This window comes from Haliaeetus albicilla, chromosome 9, assembly GCF_947461875.1.
Source record: "Haliaeetus albicilla chromosome 9, bHalAlb1.1, whole genome shotgun sequence".
In the NCBI taxonomy this organism is placed as follows: domain Eukaryota; kingdom Metazoa; phylum Chordata; class Aves; order Accipitriformes; family Accipitridae; genus Haliaeetus; species Haliaeetus albicilla.
In genome coordinates this window covers 7,641,662-7,661,535 of record NC_091491.1, presented here as the reverse complement: position 1 = coordinate 7,661,535, position 19,874 = coordinate 7,641,662, and the positions used below count along the sequence as shown (strand labels likewise).

The 19,874-nt window shown below is 44.2% G+C and overlaps 1 protein-coding gene across 3 annotated transcripts in view; it reads right to left on the bottom strand.

The window, feature by feature from the left end:
* AP2B1 (adaptor related protein complex 2 subunit beta 1) overlaps positions 1-19,874 on the bottom strand; it is a 394,518-nt gene that overhangs the window by 35,023 nt on the left and 339,621 nt on the right. For all 3 annotated transcript variants that reach the window (XM_069791367.1, XM_069791366.1, XM_069791368.1), the window contains exons 9-14: positions 17,963-18,058; positions 13,120-13,235; positions 11,827-11,992; positions 11,210-11,308; positions 7,972-8,231; positions 3,353-3,545 (exon numbers count right to left, since the gene is read on the bottom strand). In XM_069791367.1, coding sequence (XP_069647468.1) covers positions 3,353-3,545; positions 7,972-8,231; positions 11,210-11,308; positions 11,827-11,992; positions 13,120-13,235; positions 17,963-18,058 — 930 coding nt within the window. The remainder of the gene's footprint in view (positions 1-3,352; positions 3,546-7,971; positions 8,232-11,209; positions 11,309-11,826; positions 11,993-13,119; positions 13,236-17,962; positions 18,059-19,874) is intronic.

Here is a 19,874-nt window from a genome sequence, read left to right as displayed (position 1 = left end):
GCAAGAGCTGCAACAAGTATCTGAGGGGATCAACACATGACACTGAGTGAATGTGACAAACTGGCAGAGATCCTGCCAGCAGCCTCTTCCAGACCTTCAGCTGCCTTTGAGACACTCACAGCACTGACGCAATCTCACCATCACAGCAACAGACCATGATTTCATGCATTAACTCAAGCACATCCCAAACCATTTTCTTCCACTGTAACAGAGAGGGTTATTTAGGGTTTGGTGTTTGTTGGGGTTTTTTTTTGTTTTTTTTTTTTTTACATACCAAACAGTTGCTTGGAAAATGGAAGTAGAGTTTGGGTTTGCTCTGCTCTGGCAGTAGAGCAACTTACATCCCCGCTCAGGCTGACAGATAATGCCAGAGGCAAAATGCAAAGAATACTCTGCATTCGAGTATCTCATGTTCCCCTGTCTTCTCTCAGGTCACCTGAGATCCAAAAGGGATCTCCTAGTGATGAGCAGAAAACAGGGATCAACAGTAGAGTTGGTACAAACTCCATCACTGGGACCCTTAAAAAAATTTACACTAGCCAAATTCCTGTTGGGAAAACGCATACTCAATCCTTCCTTAGATCAGACCCCAACCCCATTTGGTTCCAGTACTCTTACTTAAGACTCTTTAGACAACAGGAGGGATGGGAAAAGAGACACCAAAGCAGCACACACAGAAGACGGCAGCTGCCTCAGCATTCACAACCAAACAGGGTTACTTTCTGGTAGCACAAGGGCCCAAAGCGAAGTAAACTGTCTGGTTTGAGGAGGAGAGAGGGACTGCTCACACCACTCCATGCTTCATGCAGGAGTAAGGGAGCCTCAGTCTTCCCAACAAAGCAGGGGAAGAAATGCACTAAAAAAAAAAAAAAAAAAAAAAGACATTAGGAGTAATGGAGAGGGAAACTTCAAAGCAGAACAAATCAGGCAGCAATATAACATAAAGCAAATTGTGTACAAGGTATCTGGAGAAGAAAGAGAAAGGGATTGCTACACTGACAGCCAGAACACCTACTGATGGGTAGAACACTGTTAAGGACAGAGGAAGAGGATTTGATTCCAGTCTCCAACCCCACTAATTGACTACATGAGCAGCCCAAGTAACCACCATCCCTGGCTCCCAACCATTTTTGATCCCTGGTGAAGAGCTCAGCCCTTCTTCAATGAGGCACTTTGATGCATCTCACCCCCTCACCACATACACAAATCAGGCATGTGCGTACCTGCAGTTTGAGGTTGTGTTTTTGGCACCACACAAGTGTGGCTTAATATTAGCCTAGGATCCAAACACCAATCCCCTTGGCTAGCCATGCAGCCAAGACACACTGCCTAGCAATTTAGCTAATACCAGGTTAGGGTTAACTCAGCTTGATACTTGTTAAATACATGCGCACAACAATAAACAAGAGACACAGATCACATTCATTCACACACCAGTTAGGCTTATTAGGGAAGGAAAAGCCTGAGAAAGAGTTTTATCAGGAAAAGATTCACTTATACATGCAAGGGATCAGAAGACAGGACATTTGACGCAACAGCACTTCAACAGAAAGCATTCCAGGGGGAGGAAAAAAAAAAAAATTCACCAGATTTTTTTTAGCGCTCACCCCATCTAGTAACTCAGCTGAGACACTGCTGGCCCACACAGCCCGAGGCACAGCTACTCCCCGTCCAGACATGATCACTTTATTAGATCATACTCCACAGCCCCATAGATTTACTTAAGGCTTGAGAAAAATATTAAGTAAAAGCCTAGTACCGTATCAACTAACAGCTCTACTGCCAAAGCGGGTCACTAAATTAAGCCCATTAATGCCAACTGTGAGACAACTCTTTTTCCCAAAACCAAGCTTTAGTCCTCCTGCTGTGTCCATTTATCTGTCTCTGACACTAATGAGAAACAAAGGGTTACTATAAGTGGCCTGGAAGACAGTATAGGCAGAGAAATTTAACTCCTAGCCATTTTGAGCCACCACAGATAGCATCATTTTCTGCAATGCCTTAACATAATTAAAAGTCCCAGTTTCTTAGTGGCATGTCATGCAATGCAGAGCAAAGGCTGCAAAAGTCACTGCTCTGGGCTCACTGTCTGCTTTCGCAGGAGCTCCAGCTTAAACCATTTCCCTATCTCCCCAGCGTAAAAGCAGTCTCCTTGCTAAATAAGCAAACTGCTGTTTAGATGGCACAGAGGCTAAAGCACATCTGACCTCTGTGAACACCAATGCCATTAGGGGTTAGGTTGTTTCCAGTTCATTAGCTCACAAAGCACTGGAACTGGAAACGTGTTTAATGTCTGCTTTAATGAGATTGTGACAAGTAAGGATTGGGGTTCATCCAGCTGCCTCCTACCTCTATTATTCAGAGCTTGACTCAGAACTGAAACCGCACCTAAACCAGGCACACAGATAACCCAATCCAGCTCACTACAAGCCAAACCTCAAACCAAAGCAAGACAAATCCACTGTAGGTCTGAAAAACACCCAGCTATGTTCTCTGGGGTAGTCTTACTCAGGTTATGTGGTGCAAATATACCTAGACTGCTTCTTACCCCTGTAGGCAAGTCACCAGGGTGTTATGGATCTGTGTGCTGTACTCCACCAGATGGGAAGAACTCCCAGGCTGACGATTACATTCACCACTTCTCAATCCTGGCTGCCACCAGCGTAAGACCACAGCACTGAGCTCCTCTCCACTGCTGCGGTCTCCTTGCTAAGCGCTTCTCTCATTGCAGCTCATGCCCAGCTCGCACCCCAGAGCAGAAGCAATGTGTAATTACTCATACTCTGGAGCTTGACCCTGTTAGTACTAGAATACCTCCTCATGAGCAGCTGCAGCATGGGGAGGACTACACAGACTGCTTCCCTCTTGACCTAACTGCAATTAAAATGTCACCGATATTAAACCATGACATAATCTGGAGAATATACAAATGGGATGACACGGGGCTATGGCCTGCAGCCCTGAAGAGTTTTGCACTGAAATTCAGTAGGGTTGGGAAGCGGGTGGAACAAACGCCTTCTTGAAAGGGAGCCTGAATCAATTACAAAGCAGTGGGACACTTTACATCCTTAAACCAACTTTTTGGTTTTCTTCTACAGACAGAAAAAGCATGTAACAAATATATCCGCTGACCATAGGGATTCTACAGCATGCAGCAACATTCATTTTATAGCAGGAAAAACCTGCTGAAAGTTGGTACAATAGCACTGGTTAAATCCTCTTGGAGTTTTAGGACTCAGCACTGGGAGCTCAGTGATCCAAGCATTACAAGCACAAATGATCAAGGCTTTGCAGAGATAAGCACAGCTCCAATTATTTCACATCAGATGAAGCTAAAGAGGATGCTGCTTACCAAGCTGTCCAGCCCTCCTCCCAGGAGGTCCACAGCACCCATCTGCATGGAGGAGACTTGAGGAACATTCACTGGGGGTCCCAGGTCCAGGTTGAGAAGGTCACCCAGAAGGTCACCCTGCGATGGAATGACCTGCGGCTGCTCCAGGTTTGTAGTGGCTGTTGTGCCCACAGGGCTATCGCCTGCATCAGTGCTATGGGTGGGAGGAATAAGAAGCAGAAGAGAGAAACATTAGTCACCTTCGGTCTCCAGATTCCCAGCATGGGGAAACACAGCAAGAGGTGGCTCATGAGCAGAAGCCAGTTAAAAGCTTATCCTAGCAGCTTATCTGACCACTGCCACGTACAAGGCAGTGTGTTATGGCAAGTGGTTCTTCAACACATGCTTTGAGCACAAAGACCTTCCTTGCACTGTGCATGGTTTTCAGTTCAGAAAAGGGAATCTTCAAAGTGTGTAATCTGCCCACCTTGAGAATCACAGACCCCTCAAAAACAGTGAGCCATGAGTACTACATGGACTACAGCAATGAAAATAACTTTCCCAGCTCAGAAACCCATAGAGATTATTTTCAGCCCAATGGGCCTGGAGAACTACATGTAAATGTAGGGGGAAAAAAAAAAAAAAAATCCAGCTTTCTTCAGAGACCTAACACTGATAAAATCCTTGAGCCCTGACTCTAATGAGTGCAAACTCAACCACTCCCCACAGATCTGGATTAACCACCTTCTACTGACCAGCAACTCTTTTCTAATTAAAGACCTCAATCTAAAATTGATTCCTCCCTTCTATCAGTAATTTCCTTTTCTCCAAGTTAGCAGGCATGTTAATTACTAGTCTAGAAATGCTCATTATACAGCTCCAAAATTTCTCAGCATATGCAGTCTGGCTACCTTTTATATTCACTTGCCACTGAATTTTAGAAGGAGAGGAAAAAAAAAAAGTAAGACTGACTGTAGCCCCGGCAGATCTCATTACAATGTATTTATTCTTTAAATCCAGAGATGCTAATATTTTAGATAACTTAAAATCTATTTTGTATCCTCTTGCCAGCAGTAACTGACAAAATCATTTCCAGCTCATATTACTGCAGATGCAGCCAACAGGTAATTGCACACAAATGCCATGGGAATTAGCATCCTGACAAGGTGTTTAACACTGTGGTTCTTTTGCAAGGATTGCAGCTCCTGATTTTGAGTAGCCACAATTCTCTTCCTTATCCTTATTCAGTTACTGAGGGGAAAGCTTTAGCAACAGAGTATAAGCTGCTCCCAACTTCAGTGCCAAGAGGAAAAGATGTAGCATAAGGACTGCAGAATGAATTAGTTACTAGGCAGCAACAGAAAGAGTTGAAAGCTTTTTTGCATTAAAAGCTTTAGACCCCTAATAGTACTAATATTAGTTGTCCTTTCTGCTTCTGCCTTCAGCAGGGAGATTTCTGAGTATGCTGAACAGCTAACTAAAAGATTTTTGAAGAGCAAGTGGTTACCGTGATGCACTCCCACCCCCAACCTGAGAACGGGGAAGAACAGCATGTATGAGCAGAGGCACACTACAAGCCGGTAGTGCACACACTTGGTTCGTTCCCAGTATATAATCCCTTTAACACTACACCTCTTCAACACTTACTCATCCTTCTTCTGATGGGAGATAAAGCAATCCTTCAAGGTCTTGTGTAACTGCAGTTGCCCCAAAGCCCAACAAGAAATTAGGAAAGGACAAAGCTAAGTCAGTTTGTATTAAAAACCAAAACACCAGGCCTTCCATTTCCTGTACAGAATGGGCCTCTTTAAAGAGATTTGTATAAACAACTTTGCATTTTCTTTGAAAGAGAAAAAATGAATAAAGATTATGTGGGTTATAAAGGGCAAAAAGACTTGACATGAGCTTTCTCCCTTATAGTCTTGGGCAGTGACTAGCAGCTGGGTTTGCCCATGCGAGTTGGAGATTTGGCGCTCCTGTGAGTTCAGCCTCCAGTGGTTCCCAGATGTTGGGTGTCACAAGGGATGCACAGCCTGAACAAGAATCAAAAATTTCCTGCAGCTGCCTGTGTGGGAATGGGGACTCCTGCCCAGGTCTAACCAGACTGCTCCTCTCCCAGGAGCCTTGTAAACATCTCCCCAAACTTCCCAGCTGCATTATAGCTGAGCAGGGGTGGTGGGAGCCACCATATGAGGAAACACTGCCAAGCAATCAGGAGATTTCTCCCCCACCTTTAGGATTCATCTGCAACTCTATGACACTTGGGCTCATTGAAGAGGCAGGAACATCTCACCATCTGTGAGCTGTTCAATGGGTCTTCCCATCAGCTGAGAGCTGAAAGGAACCTGTCCTACACTGCTTTGAATGAAAAAGAAATGAATCAAAATGCAATGTAGTGCATGCATTCTCCCAACCGTAACTAACTCCTCATAGGTTTATACCCAGGAAAGCACCACTCATCTAGCTACTTCTGCCCATCTACTCAAGGGAATGCTATCTTGACTCTCTTAAGCCACATTCACGGTAGACATCTCCACATTTCCATGCTTCCACCTCTATCTCACTGTGCAATCTGAAGGAAAACCTCAGTCTCTAGCGGATGGGTCAGCCACCAGAATGGTCATTACTGGAGTGCAGAAGTAATGAAGATAACTCCAAATAGCTAGGTGAGGAGGTTATCTTTCACTGGACACCCTTAACTTGCCTTAAACTGACAGATTTTAATGTATCTTTTCATGCACATTCAGCATCAGAAAGAGGCAAACCAATTTCTTAGTCATCAGTAAAATCATACTGGATGCACAAATTCAGGCTCTCCACAACCATGCTCCTGCAGAGCTGCTCACTGTAATTCTCATTGCTGAAAGTGGCAATTTGGTATGCTGTGACATGGTACAAGGAGGCCTTGGCATCAGCTAGTAAGGTTTTACTGTCCTTTTGCTAATAGTAAAGCAGAAAACCACAATAATGGGGTGTCTTTACGAGGTGAGTTCACATCAGAGAAGCCTGGTGTGCCATTAACACCACTCAGTTTTTTAATTTACCAAACAGTCTAGAGCACTGCATCAGTATGCAGCGTGCTCTGCTGAGCACCCTTGAGACCCTCCCCCAACTCTGGCTTCCTCAGCTTGCCACTGCTGATTGAGGCCTGAAGGTTTTACGTTGAAGGAATGGGTAATTTGGTAGTAAACACCACCAAGGCAATGTACAACACTGCTATAGTCAGAAAAGATTTGAGGTCAGCAGACTGTTTGAGCATGAGCTATGAGAGTCAAGCCATGTACACAATATACTCAAGAAGCTAGTAAAAAGACCACTCCTTGCAAAACCTGAATTTCTTGAGCTGACTAAAAACCCCTAAAACGTTAGCTTCCATAGTGACCTGAAACAACAGTGTAGAGGAAGGCTGGTAACACCAAAGACCAAAGCAACCCTCACCCCAGCTCATTTTGCTTTTGAGGCAAATCTTTGACTAGGAGGGGTAGCTGTGGAAAGCAGCCACTGCTTTTCTTCTCCAACTGGTAGGCTTGTGCTTCCTGGTCCTGGGTCAATGCAGCCAGACTTGATTTCACAGGCAGGGAGAAAACAACTCGGCTTCCAAAAGCTAGTTATTACAGAAATAGCTTTAGTTGCTAAGAATAGCAGAGAAGTGGTGTCAGAAAATAGACAAGGAGCAGCATCGCACACTGATTTATCAGTGCAACAGCAAAAAATAGCACTCCAAATGTCACTTCGGGAATATTATTAAGAGGTAAGCCTGGATACTCTTGCTTCTTGTAAAGCACACTTACGTTTGTCATTAATACCGTTAGTGCAAATAGCACTGCTTACCTGAATGAGGAACCACAGGAACAGGCTCAACAGCAAACCAGCCGCAGCCCAGGACTACTGTACTGCCTGCTCTTGCAGATCTAACCCACTTCCAGGACTATGATCACGCGGAAGCATTAAGCCCCAGACAATAAGCCAAAGCATTCCCCCCCCCACCAAAGGTTAGACAGAACCTTAGCAGTCTGGCCATCTTCTTTTAATCCCAGTTTTTAGTGATCGGGCTTAGATGGCTTGTACACTCCCCTTGCTTAATAGGCACCAAGTGAGAAAGGTAGTTTTACCAGTCCTTCCCCATTTCACATTCCAACAGCAAAGGATCCCTGTACTTGCCTGTTCCAGGAAACCAGCATTATTCTACACAAGTGAGGCTTGTAAAGCTGCGCTGTTGCTGAAGCAAAAGCTCTTACAAAATCAAAGAAGTGTATCCTTCTCAAAAAGATGTTTGTTTTTACCACAGTCATCCTCCTGGAAGTATGCCCTTGCACCAGTTATCCAAAGCTTCTGCTTTTTTATTCAAACTCTCATGTCAAGAGGGCTTACAGCCAGCGCCTTCTGAAAAAACATCATAGCTTCTCCTCACACAAGAACTTTGATACTTCCTCTGTCTTCTGATCCAGGAACTCAGACACTCCATACCCAGGATTAAATTCTACAATGAAATGGTCCCTTGAATGACCTGCAAGCCCCTACACAATCAACAAAACACCACTGGAGTGTTATAAAAAAAAAAAGTCTTTGCACCTTTTGGTCTGTTTGCTAGAAAGAAACAACCAATCCTGCCCATCATCACCACGGTTGCCTCAGCTTACCTTCCATGGTGAATTGGCAAGTGTTTGCGGTGGATCCCATGGCTCCCCTCCACAAAAGCGTTGGGTGGTTTGTGGTACACAGAAGCCAGAGACCCAATATGGCAGATCAACTCATCTAGCAAAGTCGGTTCAATCAGATCGGTCTCTTCAGAAATAAGTGGCTTTTCTGACAGGACCACTTCTTTGGCAGTCACTGGATCCGTGGAGAGAAGGCGCCAATAGATGTAGCCACGATCCCGCAGGTCTGGATTGTCAGAATCCTGGGACAAAGCAATACAGGTCACAGGTTTGAGGCGGACTAATGCCTGTAATCACTTAATTTTTCTAGCAGTGATTCTGCTGGATTAAAAAAAACCAACCATCCAGTTGCAACAGTCACCAATTTCAGAATGATGACACAAACTGCTTGTTGTGAAGAACATCCCAAAATTAAAAGTGAGAACCAAAGTATTAATGCCTAGCTTCCTGCTCAGCAGGTCAGGGAGCAAAAAGCCTAGGATTTACATCCCACATTTGCTCCAACCCACAGAGCCATCAACTACTTTCCAAACTCTGTGCCACTTGACATAACAGTAAGTATTAGGAGAAATCCAAGGGGGTGTAGACAGAAGAAAAGAAAGCGAGTCAAAATGACTCTGTCACATACTAAGAGCAGACATGCAATACTGCACATTGTAACAGAATGATCCAAGATTCCTGGAAATATATGACTTACCCAAGGGCACTGCTGGACAAAAAGACACTGCAGAGCTACAGGATGGATCTTAATAGGCCATATTCTTCATACTAAAAGAGATCTTCTTTATCCTACCTTTTAGTTATCTAATGACATATGGAAAGATGCTAATGATACACAGTTCAGATACTTCACCGGTTCTCCAGCTGTCAATAATACCCTTGTTTTACTGCAGATACTTCTGCCTCTGCATGAAGTGCTTATTATTTCTCTCCTTTTCAAATAGCTCTGCCCAGAACAGCAAAGTGACTGGTGATAGTTTGCAGCTAATGTTCTAGGGAGAGGGAGGTGGTGTGCTTTTTATGTTGTAGCGCAACATGTTTTGAACTGTTCATGGAAACAAGAGCTAGGATTTTTAATCCCCACATCAGCAGAATAACGGGGTAAATGTTTCTGAGGCTTTCCCGTAAAATTCTGGCAACATATTGTATACCTCATTGGCGTTCCTCCTTGTCATTTCTTTTCTTCTTCTGTGATCTCATTCACGCTGCTGCTGACCTGCTATAACCTGACTCTCTGCCGTCTGTCTCAAGACATTCTCAGGCACACAGCAAAACCTCTATTTGTAATGAGACTGAGCACGCTAAGCTCATTTTGCTTGTAAGGACCTAGATACAATGTCTGGGTCAACTGATAGATTTCTCTGCAGTGCTGTTTTTCAGTTTGATGGTGGAGTCGTGGACTCTTTACACCCTTCGCCCTTAACAATTCCTACAAGATTCTCTGCAGGCTGCCTGCGGCAGGCAGATCAAGATCAGGCAGGGCTTCTACAAGGGCAGGCATGAAAGACCACATGCTCCTATCTACTTGCAGGCACATACAGATTCAAGACTGACTGTTTCTTCCCACAGCCAAATAAACAGACTTGAAACTTTAGTAAATCTACTGGAACAAGAGGCTCAGATCTTCCCTTTCCACATTTCTCCCAATTCTCCCCTCTCCAGGGTCTGCATGTGCACCTGTGGTGCATAACAACAAAACCATGCTAGCTTGGTTACCCACCCACACCACACAGACAACAGCTATGGAGATGTAGAGGCTCTGTGCCATCCATTAGGTTATGGGTTTGCCAGGGACCTTGATCACTGCTACACATCTGTGTCCCTCCCATCCCCAGCTGCTTCATTGCTATTTTCACCAGTGTTGGCTGGATTAAGCTGGCTCCTGCTACAATCACACCTGCAGTTTGCTGAGACACTCAAAGTGCAACAATACCTAAGGCTGGGGAAAGAAACACACATGTAATTACTCTCCCACTCAAGTGAAAAACAGTATCTCTACCTAGAAATCAGACCTTGAAGCATGAGGCTTTTTAGTGTTTTACAGCCAGTTATCCTACATTGACTTATTATTCACATAAAATACAAGAAGCCAGACTGAATCAACATTTGTGACAAACAGAGAAAAAACAGACGCCTATTATATTCCTAGGGTGCCATTAAGTGTTTTGTGACTCAGCATAGTGGGTTTTAACACTTAGTACCTTTCTTCTGTTGACTTAGACAAATGACACAGCATGCCCTTGGCCCACCCCTCTCTAAAGAGGAGCTGAGAGCCTGCCTAATAGCAGGTTTTGAAGCAAGAAAAGCAGGCCACAGATTTCTTGCCACTGGCCAATGCGACACCCCCAAAGGGATGAATAAAAGTTTTAAGTACTAATAGTCCACAGCCATGACTTCTGGCAGCAAAGACAACCAAAAAGGCCAGCTGATGATTGACTCCAGGTTTTCTGCTCAGAAAAAAATCGCAGCCTATTCAGAACAGCTGGGAGACTATTTCCATCACTTGACATAGCAGGTCTGGAGAGGAGCTGCTCTTTTTGGACTACACCATCACACATTTACCCCAGTCATTACAGACAAGGAGTGTAGGAGGATCAGCTGAGGTCTTCCCCACTCCTGCCACCACGACATCTCCACTTCTGTCCTCCTGAACTACAGCACTTCTGTCTGCCAGCTCAAGCCCAGCCCCGCCTGCAGTGATCTGAGCTCATAACTCAGCACCTCATGCATAATGAATCTGGGATCTTAACCCACTGTTACAGCCTCCAGCAAAGCTGCCACATTGGTTGACAGCATCCAAGGACAAAGGAAAAAAACCAAACCTCAGTTCTTTCTTTTTCATAGCACTGCTTATGCTTTGCTGTTCGCAAAACAAAGTCTTTGCCAGGCCCTTTCCCTCTGTCTTAGCTCCAGATGCAAGCCACCTTCAAGGAGAAAGCATTTTTGTTTCTTCGTAACTCTACCCTGTCTCTAACTTTTCATTTGGTGAGGGAACAAGGAAGGAATTAGGATGAAGCAAGAGCTGAGGAGGAGAGAGCAGATGCCAGATGGCATGGTAACAGGCACAGAGCAGCTCTTAAATGGAGTCGCTATGGGAGAGAGAGGAACACGCTTGAATCCCATCTACTGCAAAGCTGATTGGCCTGCTAGATGGGAGACACCACACAGCAGGCCAACACAGCATCTGGAGGGCTCTGGTTCACTGGATATCTTGGCTTACCTGCGTGGCCAGGCTGAGGACCTGCTGAACCAGCTCCTGTGTCTCCGAAGGCTTTTTTAAGAACAGCTTCACTATAGCAGTCAGCAGGGTGAGCTGCACCTAAGAGAAAGGGACACAGTAGAGATAAGAAAATTCATCCATGCTTTAGCGACACCTCCCAAGTCTCAACATCCTTTACTGATATGAAACTCAAGTCCTATGCTTTATAACAACATTATACTATTCTTTGCCAGTGAAACCCATTACAATGAGATGCAGAATCTTGCCTGTTGCAAAACATTTTCGCAGACAAGTCCCTGATCAGCACACTGAGATTTATGTCATACTTTTATGCATCTCATCACTATTCTTCTGTATGTTCTGGTCCCTAGTAGGGCTATTACCCAAGAAGTATGCAACATCTAGAAACCCCTCCTGTTCTGTCTTATCCTTCCAAGAAGAGAAGTTTGGGAGATACAGACAACAGAGCAAGTCTACAGTCTCCCAAGAGTTTTATTTTAGCCAAATATTGAAGTTTTCATTGGGGGGTATTTTCTGACCACTGCATAATATTTACTTTCCATCCCATACATACACTGCATGAAACACTACAGATAAGATGTACAACACAATTTTACCTGAGTACTTTCATCATGGAAGCCCTCCAAAAAACTCTCCAACAGCTCATCTGCATTGTCAATTCTTTCTGCATATTCGCCCACTATCCAGATCATGGCAGCTCTGGCATCTGGTTCATCCAGGGAATCTAGGTTCTCACACAGAGTGGCAATGATGCTTTCATACCTGATTTGTCAGAGTACAGGTGGATTACTGGGGTGATTTCAACTTGTTACTCCATCTCCGCACACATAATTCTGCAGAGAATCCTGCACTGAATTACAATGTCTTGTATTTCTATGCAACAAGCAGCATTTTCACTCAACTACAGAAGATATTCCTAGGCTTTTTCTTTTTCCAGGCTGAGTACTAAGATGTCACAGGGTCCTCAAGAGCTCTGCAGTTTCATTAACCAGCAAGAGCACCCAGATGTGGAATGCAAGACAAAGCTGCCTCCCTCTCCCTGTTTTGCTAAAGGGAACATTTGATCATCCAACAGTTCAAACCATGAGTTTGTATCAGATCCTGCAGCCTCACTGGCATCTTTAGACTGGTAACTCTAAACTGCATATTACACTTCCCGAAAGGCTTTGCTGTAAAACAGACAATACCCCACACTAATTATTTAGCTTCCCCTATTCCCATGCGTGGGTATCCCTGTCATAAGCAGGCAATCTATCTTGTAGCTGACAGCAGAAATTGCCAGAGAGGCCTGCAGATCTCCCATATTACTTTTTTAGGTGATCATGAAGTCTCTGCTGAAAGACACTGCTGCTGTTCTGTAGCTGAAGAGACAAAACCTTATTGCAGAAACAGCTTAAAAGAAGCTGAGTACTGCCCAAGCCAGAGAGAACACTCGATGGAGAAAACCAGCAGTGTTCTGTTCAGCACAATCTGACTGGGATCTCAGATCATGAGTGCCATGAACCTTCATGGCCTTGTATAAGCCTTCTAGAGCAGACGAGCAAAACCAGAAGCCTGATGCTGTAAACTTGGTCAAACTTTCCTTCTGGCATTCTCTACAAGAGCTTTACTAGCTTTTGATTAAGGCTTATACTCAGCATCAATATGGAGTGGTGGGGAAGGAAGCTTTCAATTCAAACTAATAATGTGTCAGGGTGATACCTCATCTAGAGCCAGCCTCCGAATCCTACTGTACCTAGGACCTAGAATCGGAATGGACGTTGCTTTTCAGAAAAACGGCCACCTTTGCTTCAGAGCCCTGGTAAGCTATGCTGAGTGAGTTTTACATTGCTCTATTCTGATGCTAGCAGACAAGAGCTTCCCAAAAACCTTATACTACTTTCACGTACTTGTTAGGGTACTTGCGGAAGATGTCTCTGATGACCACAATGGCCTCCTGGACCACATAGTTGACCTTGGTCTGGATGAGGTCTAGCAGTGTGCTCACGCAGCGCTCTGCAGATTGCTAGAGAGAAGAACAGAACAGTACAACTAAAACAAGCTGAAGAAACACTCCTTCCCAGCCCATAGCGCACACTGAGGCACAAGGCAGGCACAGGAGAAAAGGCCCAGAGTGGGAAGACAAAAGGATGACAGCTACCAACTCAATATGCATGTCCAGAAAAAAACTACAGGTTGACAAGTGCTTGTGTATTACAGTGGAGATACCAGCTGACTCCAACTCCTGCAAAAAGTAACAGTTGAAACAACTGTGCCAGTAGATAGCTGGATCACCACACAAGAGACCTTAAGAACATTGCCTGCATTACTACTTATATCACCCTCTTGCTGACTAGCAGTTGAAAAAGGCCACTGAATGAGCTCTCCTGGACTTGCCCAAGCTGTGGCAACCAAAGCTGGGAGAGTTTTGACAAGGACTGCTGGAAGGTGTCTGGGGAAGCTAGTAAGCGGGAGAAAACCATGCTGTCAATCATGCTGCAAGAACAGCAGCAAAAAGCAGCTCACACCAGCAAGAGGTTCAGTATTTTTGGGGTGAGGTCACTAGCAACATGTGAAGATACAGCTATAAATAGAAATCCAGCTCTTGCTAATGCAGCTTTCACATTAATTAGTTCAAAATTCCCAGCCACAGGCACTGTAACATAACAAAGACTGGACACTGGCATGGTCCAGGAACCAGAACTTGAGACAGAGGCAAATAATTCAGGGAGGTCTATTCCCAAACAGCACAGTGAGGCAGGACATCACAGGAGCAACCCACTCCAGCACCAGAGAGTCTCAGATAAGGACAGCAATTTGGCTATTAGCAGAGCACATATGAAGCCTCATTACACAGCTGGTGATTAATGTGAGAAGCAGACTGCTCATGACACTGCCTAGGCAGTCACCATCAGAACATTCATAAAGCATTCAGGATTGAGACAAATATCGTAGGGCACAAACAATAGCAACGTAGGTGGATTTTTCAATTCGAGTGAGCTAACAGTGCCCTTCACTTTCAGAGCACTTGAAGGCTGGGCAGGAGGAGGAGGAGGAATGCTCTGGCATTTAAGTCAAAGGAATAATTTTTTTGAAAATGGACAAAAATCTCAAGGACAAACCTCAAGACCGGTAGAGCTGAATTTGGGACAAGCAGAGACTAAAACCTTTTGCTGATTTCTTGCCCCTGTGACTCTAGCTGTGGTATCTTACAAACACAGCCTACAAGCGCAAACAGTGGCAATGCTGGCGTGGGGATCAGCCAAGAGAGGAGACACTGTAAACCAGCATTTGCTCTGTCTTTGCAAACTGGCTCTAAAGGTCGTAAGGCTCTCCCCTGCAATTCACACCAAACAGAAAAAAAATCCAATACAAATGGCGTCAGAGTAAGGAGAGGTATCGTGTAATTTTATATGATTGGTATAATTTTTTTTATGACACCTCTCCCTCCTTAGCACAGCTTTACAGGTACTGTGCCACTACAGAGTCAGTGAAATGGCAATCTGACAACATCCTACTCTGCACCCTTCTCCTGCTCAAGAAGAGATTTGAGGCCTGTGACCTGGAAGACTCTTCCATTTCATTGAGACTGACCATGAACCTGCCTCCACACAGACTGACATTGCACACAGTAGGAATCCCACTCAGAGTCCTTGCAAGATAGATGCTTCAGAGCTTGCAATTTCATCTCCTGCCAGTTTCTCAACAACTTTCACTAGATGTTTTAACACATGGCCCTGCGGGCCTTGGGGCACTTGGGGTAAATCTGTCCTAAGCCAGCTCTACAGAACTTACAGCATCAGTCACTCTTTGCAACAAGCAGTCCAGCCCTGTCAAAGCCTACAACTAGCAAAGCTTTGAGAGCTGCAGAATTCAAGGAAAAGCAAATTAAGGTTTATTTTTCTTTTCTTTAGACACTTCAAAGCATGATTTTTCCAGGAAGAGCAAAACATCCACTTTGAAATATGCAGTATTGATTTTTAGCCCAAGAGTCCTTTGGAAAGTGAGCAGTCGTGGGCACAAGCACAGCAGAGCAGTTCCTCTAACAAAATACATCTCAGCTCACCCCATCCCTTGTAAACACACTGCTACTTGAAGGTGGACCTCCCTGGGGACTGCAGTGCTCTGCAAACTGATGAAAGAGTGCCCCAACCAGAACAGCACTCAAGTTGGAGTGAGGAAGGACAACCAACCAACATCAAAATTGCTTTGGTTTTCTGTAGACACCAAATGAAATCCTGCAAGATTACTGAAGTAGCACACACCATGCTCACAGCTGTAAGCCTCAATGATTTCTAAGAACCAGACTGCTGGCAGAATCTCCTGGAACCGGGACAAATCCCCTTCTAATATGGCTCCTTCTGCTTCTCCTTTGCTTCAGAGGAATCACTGTTCTTACTGCATCCACTTCATTTCCTTTTCCTGTAGGAGTGGTGCTTTGTTTCCGTACAATCAAAGCATCAGACGACTTCTTCATCTAGTGCTGTCAATGGAGCAAACTGATGCACAAGCCAGATACCTTCACCTCGGGCTGTCAAGTCTAGATATACCACACGGTTTGCTGTAGACATACTCAAACTAACTCTGAGCCCAGCTAGACTATCCATGCAAAATGATGTTGTTCTGACATCCCCCAAATCAATATGACTACTTAAGCTTGGGCAAAACCCATCAGCCCTGCTAGTCAGCATGGGTATTGCTTACAATTCCAAAACAAGCACTACCTCTGCTGTTAGTACCATGCGCTGCTGCGCAGCAAAGGTAACGCCACACTTGCTCTATGGTGCACGTCGCAGCAGACAAATTTATTTACTGTCTTACTCTTCTCGGGAAGACAATTAGACAAAAGGTAGGATCCTTGAAGGCAGAGCTGAGGTTCCCCATGAATATTCATTCATCAACAGCTCCTGCTGGCTGTGCCCTATGACAAAAAGCAGATTTCTAAGCCTTGGGAACTTGGACACTGATGGCTGAGAGAATGCTCTTCCATTAGTCATAATTCACAGTGCAAACAGCCTCTAGTAAACACAGATGCACTGGGGACAGGGATTAACCTAGAGATGAGGACACTGTAATGAGTTGTTCTATATTTGCCCTCCTTAAATCTGGCTCTCGTTAGAGGAGTAAACAGACCTCATCTTTAGCAGCAGTGTCTTCCAAGGAGCATTGCTAAAAATCAAGGTTAACGCGACTTATTGAGAGACAATTACACAGTTAGAGGGTCACTGCACATTTGCTGGGACATTATTATTAGTCCTTTGCATATTGAATGTGGCCATCTTCATATCAGGGCTGGGAAGAAAAGAATGTAGGGGATGAGGGCAGGAAAGGGGTAAAAACGCCTAAAAACACCTTGATACTGCAGGAATACCACCACCTTTCATGTGAAACTAAGACAGACGCATGGTCAAATCCTAGTGAGAAAGTGTCTACTGAGAACTAAAGCAAACTCCCACTTCCCAGCACAAGCACCACTACAAAAAAAGGCTACCACCAGCTTCTTTTGACTTCTCAGTAGCCCTCTTCCCCACTCAAGAGCATTTTCTACTGTTTCTACTGCTGTGGCTCCATCCAGACAGCCTCCTGCCTGCACACAACATGGAAGAAGCACTCCAGTATTTTGAACTGCAGACATGAAATAGAGGCAGCAATCACCTGCTCTATTGGGCCACGCTTAAAAGAAAGCCCATGGCAGTGATAAACCTTTAGGAGCTGAAGGAAGGAAGAAAAGGCTGCATGGTGCAGACAGTGGTGTCAGCAGTTGGTGGCCTCTACACAGACTTAGGGTAGTTTAGCTGAAACAAGGGAAACCTGTGCACTGACACTATACTCAGCCAGGCATGATTAGGTTTTTATTTAAATCTGCTGTCAGGCAATGCTCATAGGAACACACTTTAGCAAAAGCTAAATGAGCTCAGCTGAAATTAGACCACTTATGTGACATTTTGCACTCAGTTATCAGTTTACTGAAAAGTACCGACACCACAGCGTAAGTCTTCCCTCTCTTCACAGGCTTTCTGAGCTCCTGTCAGGCATAGCAGATTCATTTACAGGGAGATTAACAGGGACATCACTAAAAAAAAATAAGTCTGTTATGAGCATTTTGGTGGATGTTCAACTGGCAGAGGACATTTCAGACTGTTGTTTTGGGTAACTGCAGAGGTTCTTGGGAACTTACTTGCATAAGCATCTAGGCTAAAGAGAGCACAGTCCAAATGAAGCTACAAGCTATATGGACCTTTAACACTAGATAAGCAGGATGGAGCCACTATGTTTGTGCAAATTGCACTTACATGCACCAAACCTCTGTAATTCTATGCATGTGTGTTCTATTCAGCTGCAACGAGGGAGACAAAACCTTTCATAATACTGAGTTTCTTTGCACAATATCCTCTCCTTCCGCCTTCAAAACGTCAGGCCACAGCTATTAAAGGAGGTCCTCATGGATAAGTGGTCATTGTTCCATTGAAGCCAGTGCAGAAAAATATTCCATCAAGGATGATTTAGCTGCTTTGTTCTGCCTGCAAGCTGAGGTCTGAGAGGAGCACACCACCCTCCTGTGATGTACTCACCTGGAGCTCACGAGTCCTACTGTTCAGCTGGGGCTTTGCCCATGAGCATGATATATCCAGATCACTTGATTGCCCACACAGGAGCAAAGAAACTTTGCATATGGTGGGAACAAGATTGCAAAGCTCATAATTGTTTCTGAAAACACAGAATCACAGAAAACCTTAAGATTCAGATACTTGCCTCAACCTTGATGGCACAGCGCCCAATTGCTCGGACAGCCTTACGCACAAAGTCAACGTCCACCTCAGTAGCATATTCCTTGAGCTCTGCCAGGACCTGCAGAGAAAGCACACCAATGTGAATCTCTGGGGTCACACAGAGAGTACATCCCACTCTGACAAGTGATGCTACTTGAATACCATAACACGAGCAGGATGTATTCTTCCACAGCTAGCCACACACATTCAAAGCTAACAAACTCTGTAATCAGTCTCTGTAACCCACTGGTTTGGATTGGCAGCAAGACTTGGTTTAGGCTGGCCAAAGCCAAAAGATAGCTCAGTCTAGATTATTTTCAAATTCCCCTGAACAAAAGCTGGGGGCAAAGTCAGCCCTGCCAAACTTAAATGTTGCTGTTCATTCTTACACTGAAAATACAGTGAAGTAGGGGTCACATCCATACACATAGATTTTATGTGTGGTTTATTGTACTTATTGTTCTACATTCACTGTATGCAAAGCTCTCAGCAACAACCATTCTTAATCCCTCCTTTTCTGTGCTGAGACGAACATCTGGATCTCTACTGGATCCAAACTGAGGATCCAGAGGAGATCTGAGGACACCCTGGAACACCTATACAGAGATTAACAATATGAAGATATTTCCCCCTCTTAAGAATAAGATTTACTGGTTTGTCTCAGGTTTTTTGCTAATGGAAACTGAACAAGGGCTTGAACCAGGACCTGCTGGGATCTTACAAACCACTAACTAAAAAGCTACTTTGTCTTAAACAAATCACTTAGTTTAGAAAGAAAAAAAAAATTAGAAAAAGACCCTACACAATTTATATTCCCTCATAAACTCATTTGTTTCAGTTTCTCATGTCAAACGTGACATCGGGGATTTCATCGTGATGTCACAAATAGATAGCAAAGGAGAGGTGAACAGCACAAAGCGAGACAGTGGTTTGAAAAAATCTCTAGTCAATGCAAATTGTTCAGAACAATGACAAGATGAAGAGGCCTTGAAGGGCCAGACTGCAGACAAATAAATCTTCAAGGAGTAGACAGGACATCTGTGTTTTGAAGTTTTATTATTTCCTTGGATGATCTATGTTGCACAGTACTTAGAGCACCCAGGTTTAGCAGCTTATGCTTTTCAAATACTGCCCAAGTCTGAGTGACTCGGATACAACTAGTCTGCTGCCTTGGTCTAGAACAGGCATGAAGATGAACAGTCTTGACAAGCCACACAGGGAGGATGCAGGTAGAAGCCTGCTCTCCTTGCGTCTCATTTCAGGGCATATTTCTGATGAAGCTTGGGGTTGTTTTTAGGAATGCCTCTTTAGAACCAGGAGAAGAGTCATTCGTTAGTCTGCAGATTCCAATCCCAGACTCTGCCCTCCAGACACCACTGCCTTTCATCCAAACAACCTGCATTATCTAAACATTATGCATTAAAATTGGTATGGAACCTACCAAGAGTAAATAGAAAATTCTGAATACGTTCTCATGGAAACTGATTTTTAAAATGTTTTCCATGTCCCCAGCACAAAAGGGGCATGAATTATCTTGCTCTGTTCCAAAAAACATCAGAGGAGAGAGCTGAAGAGAGCTGCTTAAAAATGACACTTTAAATGAAACTGTTCTGTGACAATTAGGATAGCACAATAATAGCACTAACCAGAGACATTAATCATTCTACATTAGTGTTAGGCCTTGTGGCAAGGGTTGCACTCAAGGCCACTTCCTCTCAGAAAGGAATGTGGATTAAAACAATATCAAATCCAAGGAGAATCTAGGCTGTAAAGCAGTCTCAATTCAGTTTAGCTTTAGCTTTGTGCTATTTCAACTCTGGAAGCAAGCTAAACAAAACAAAGGTTATTTTAGCTCTGAAGAGTGCCTATGCAAGGGTTTAACAATTTAACTAATA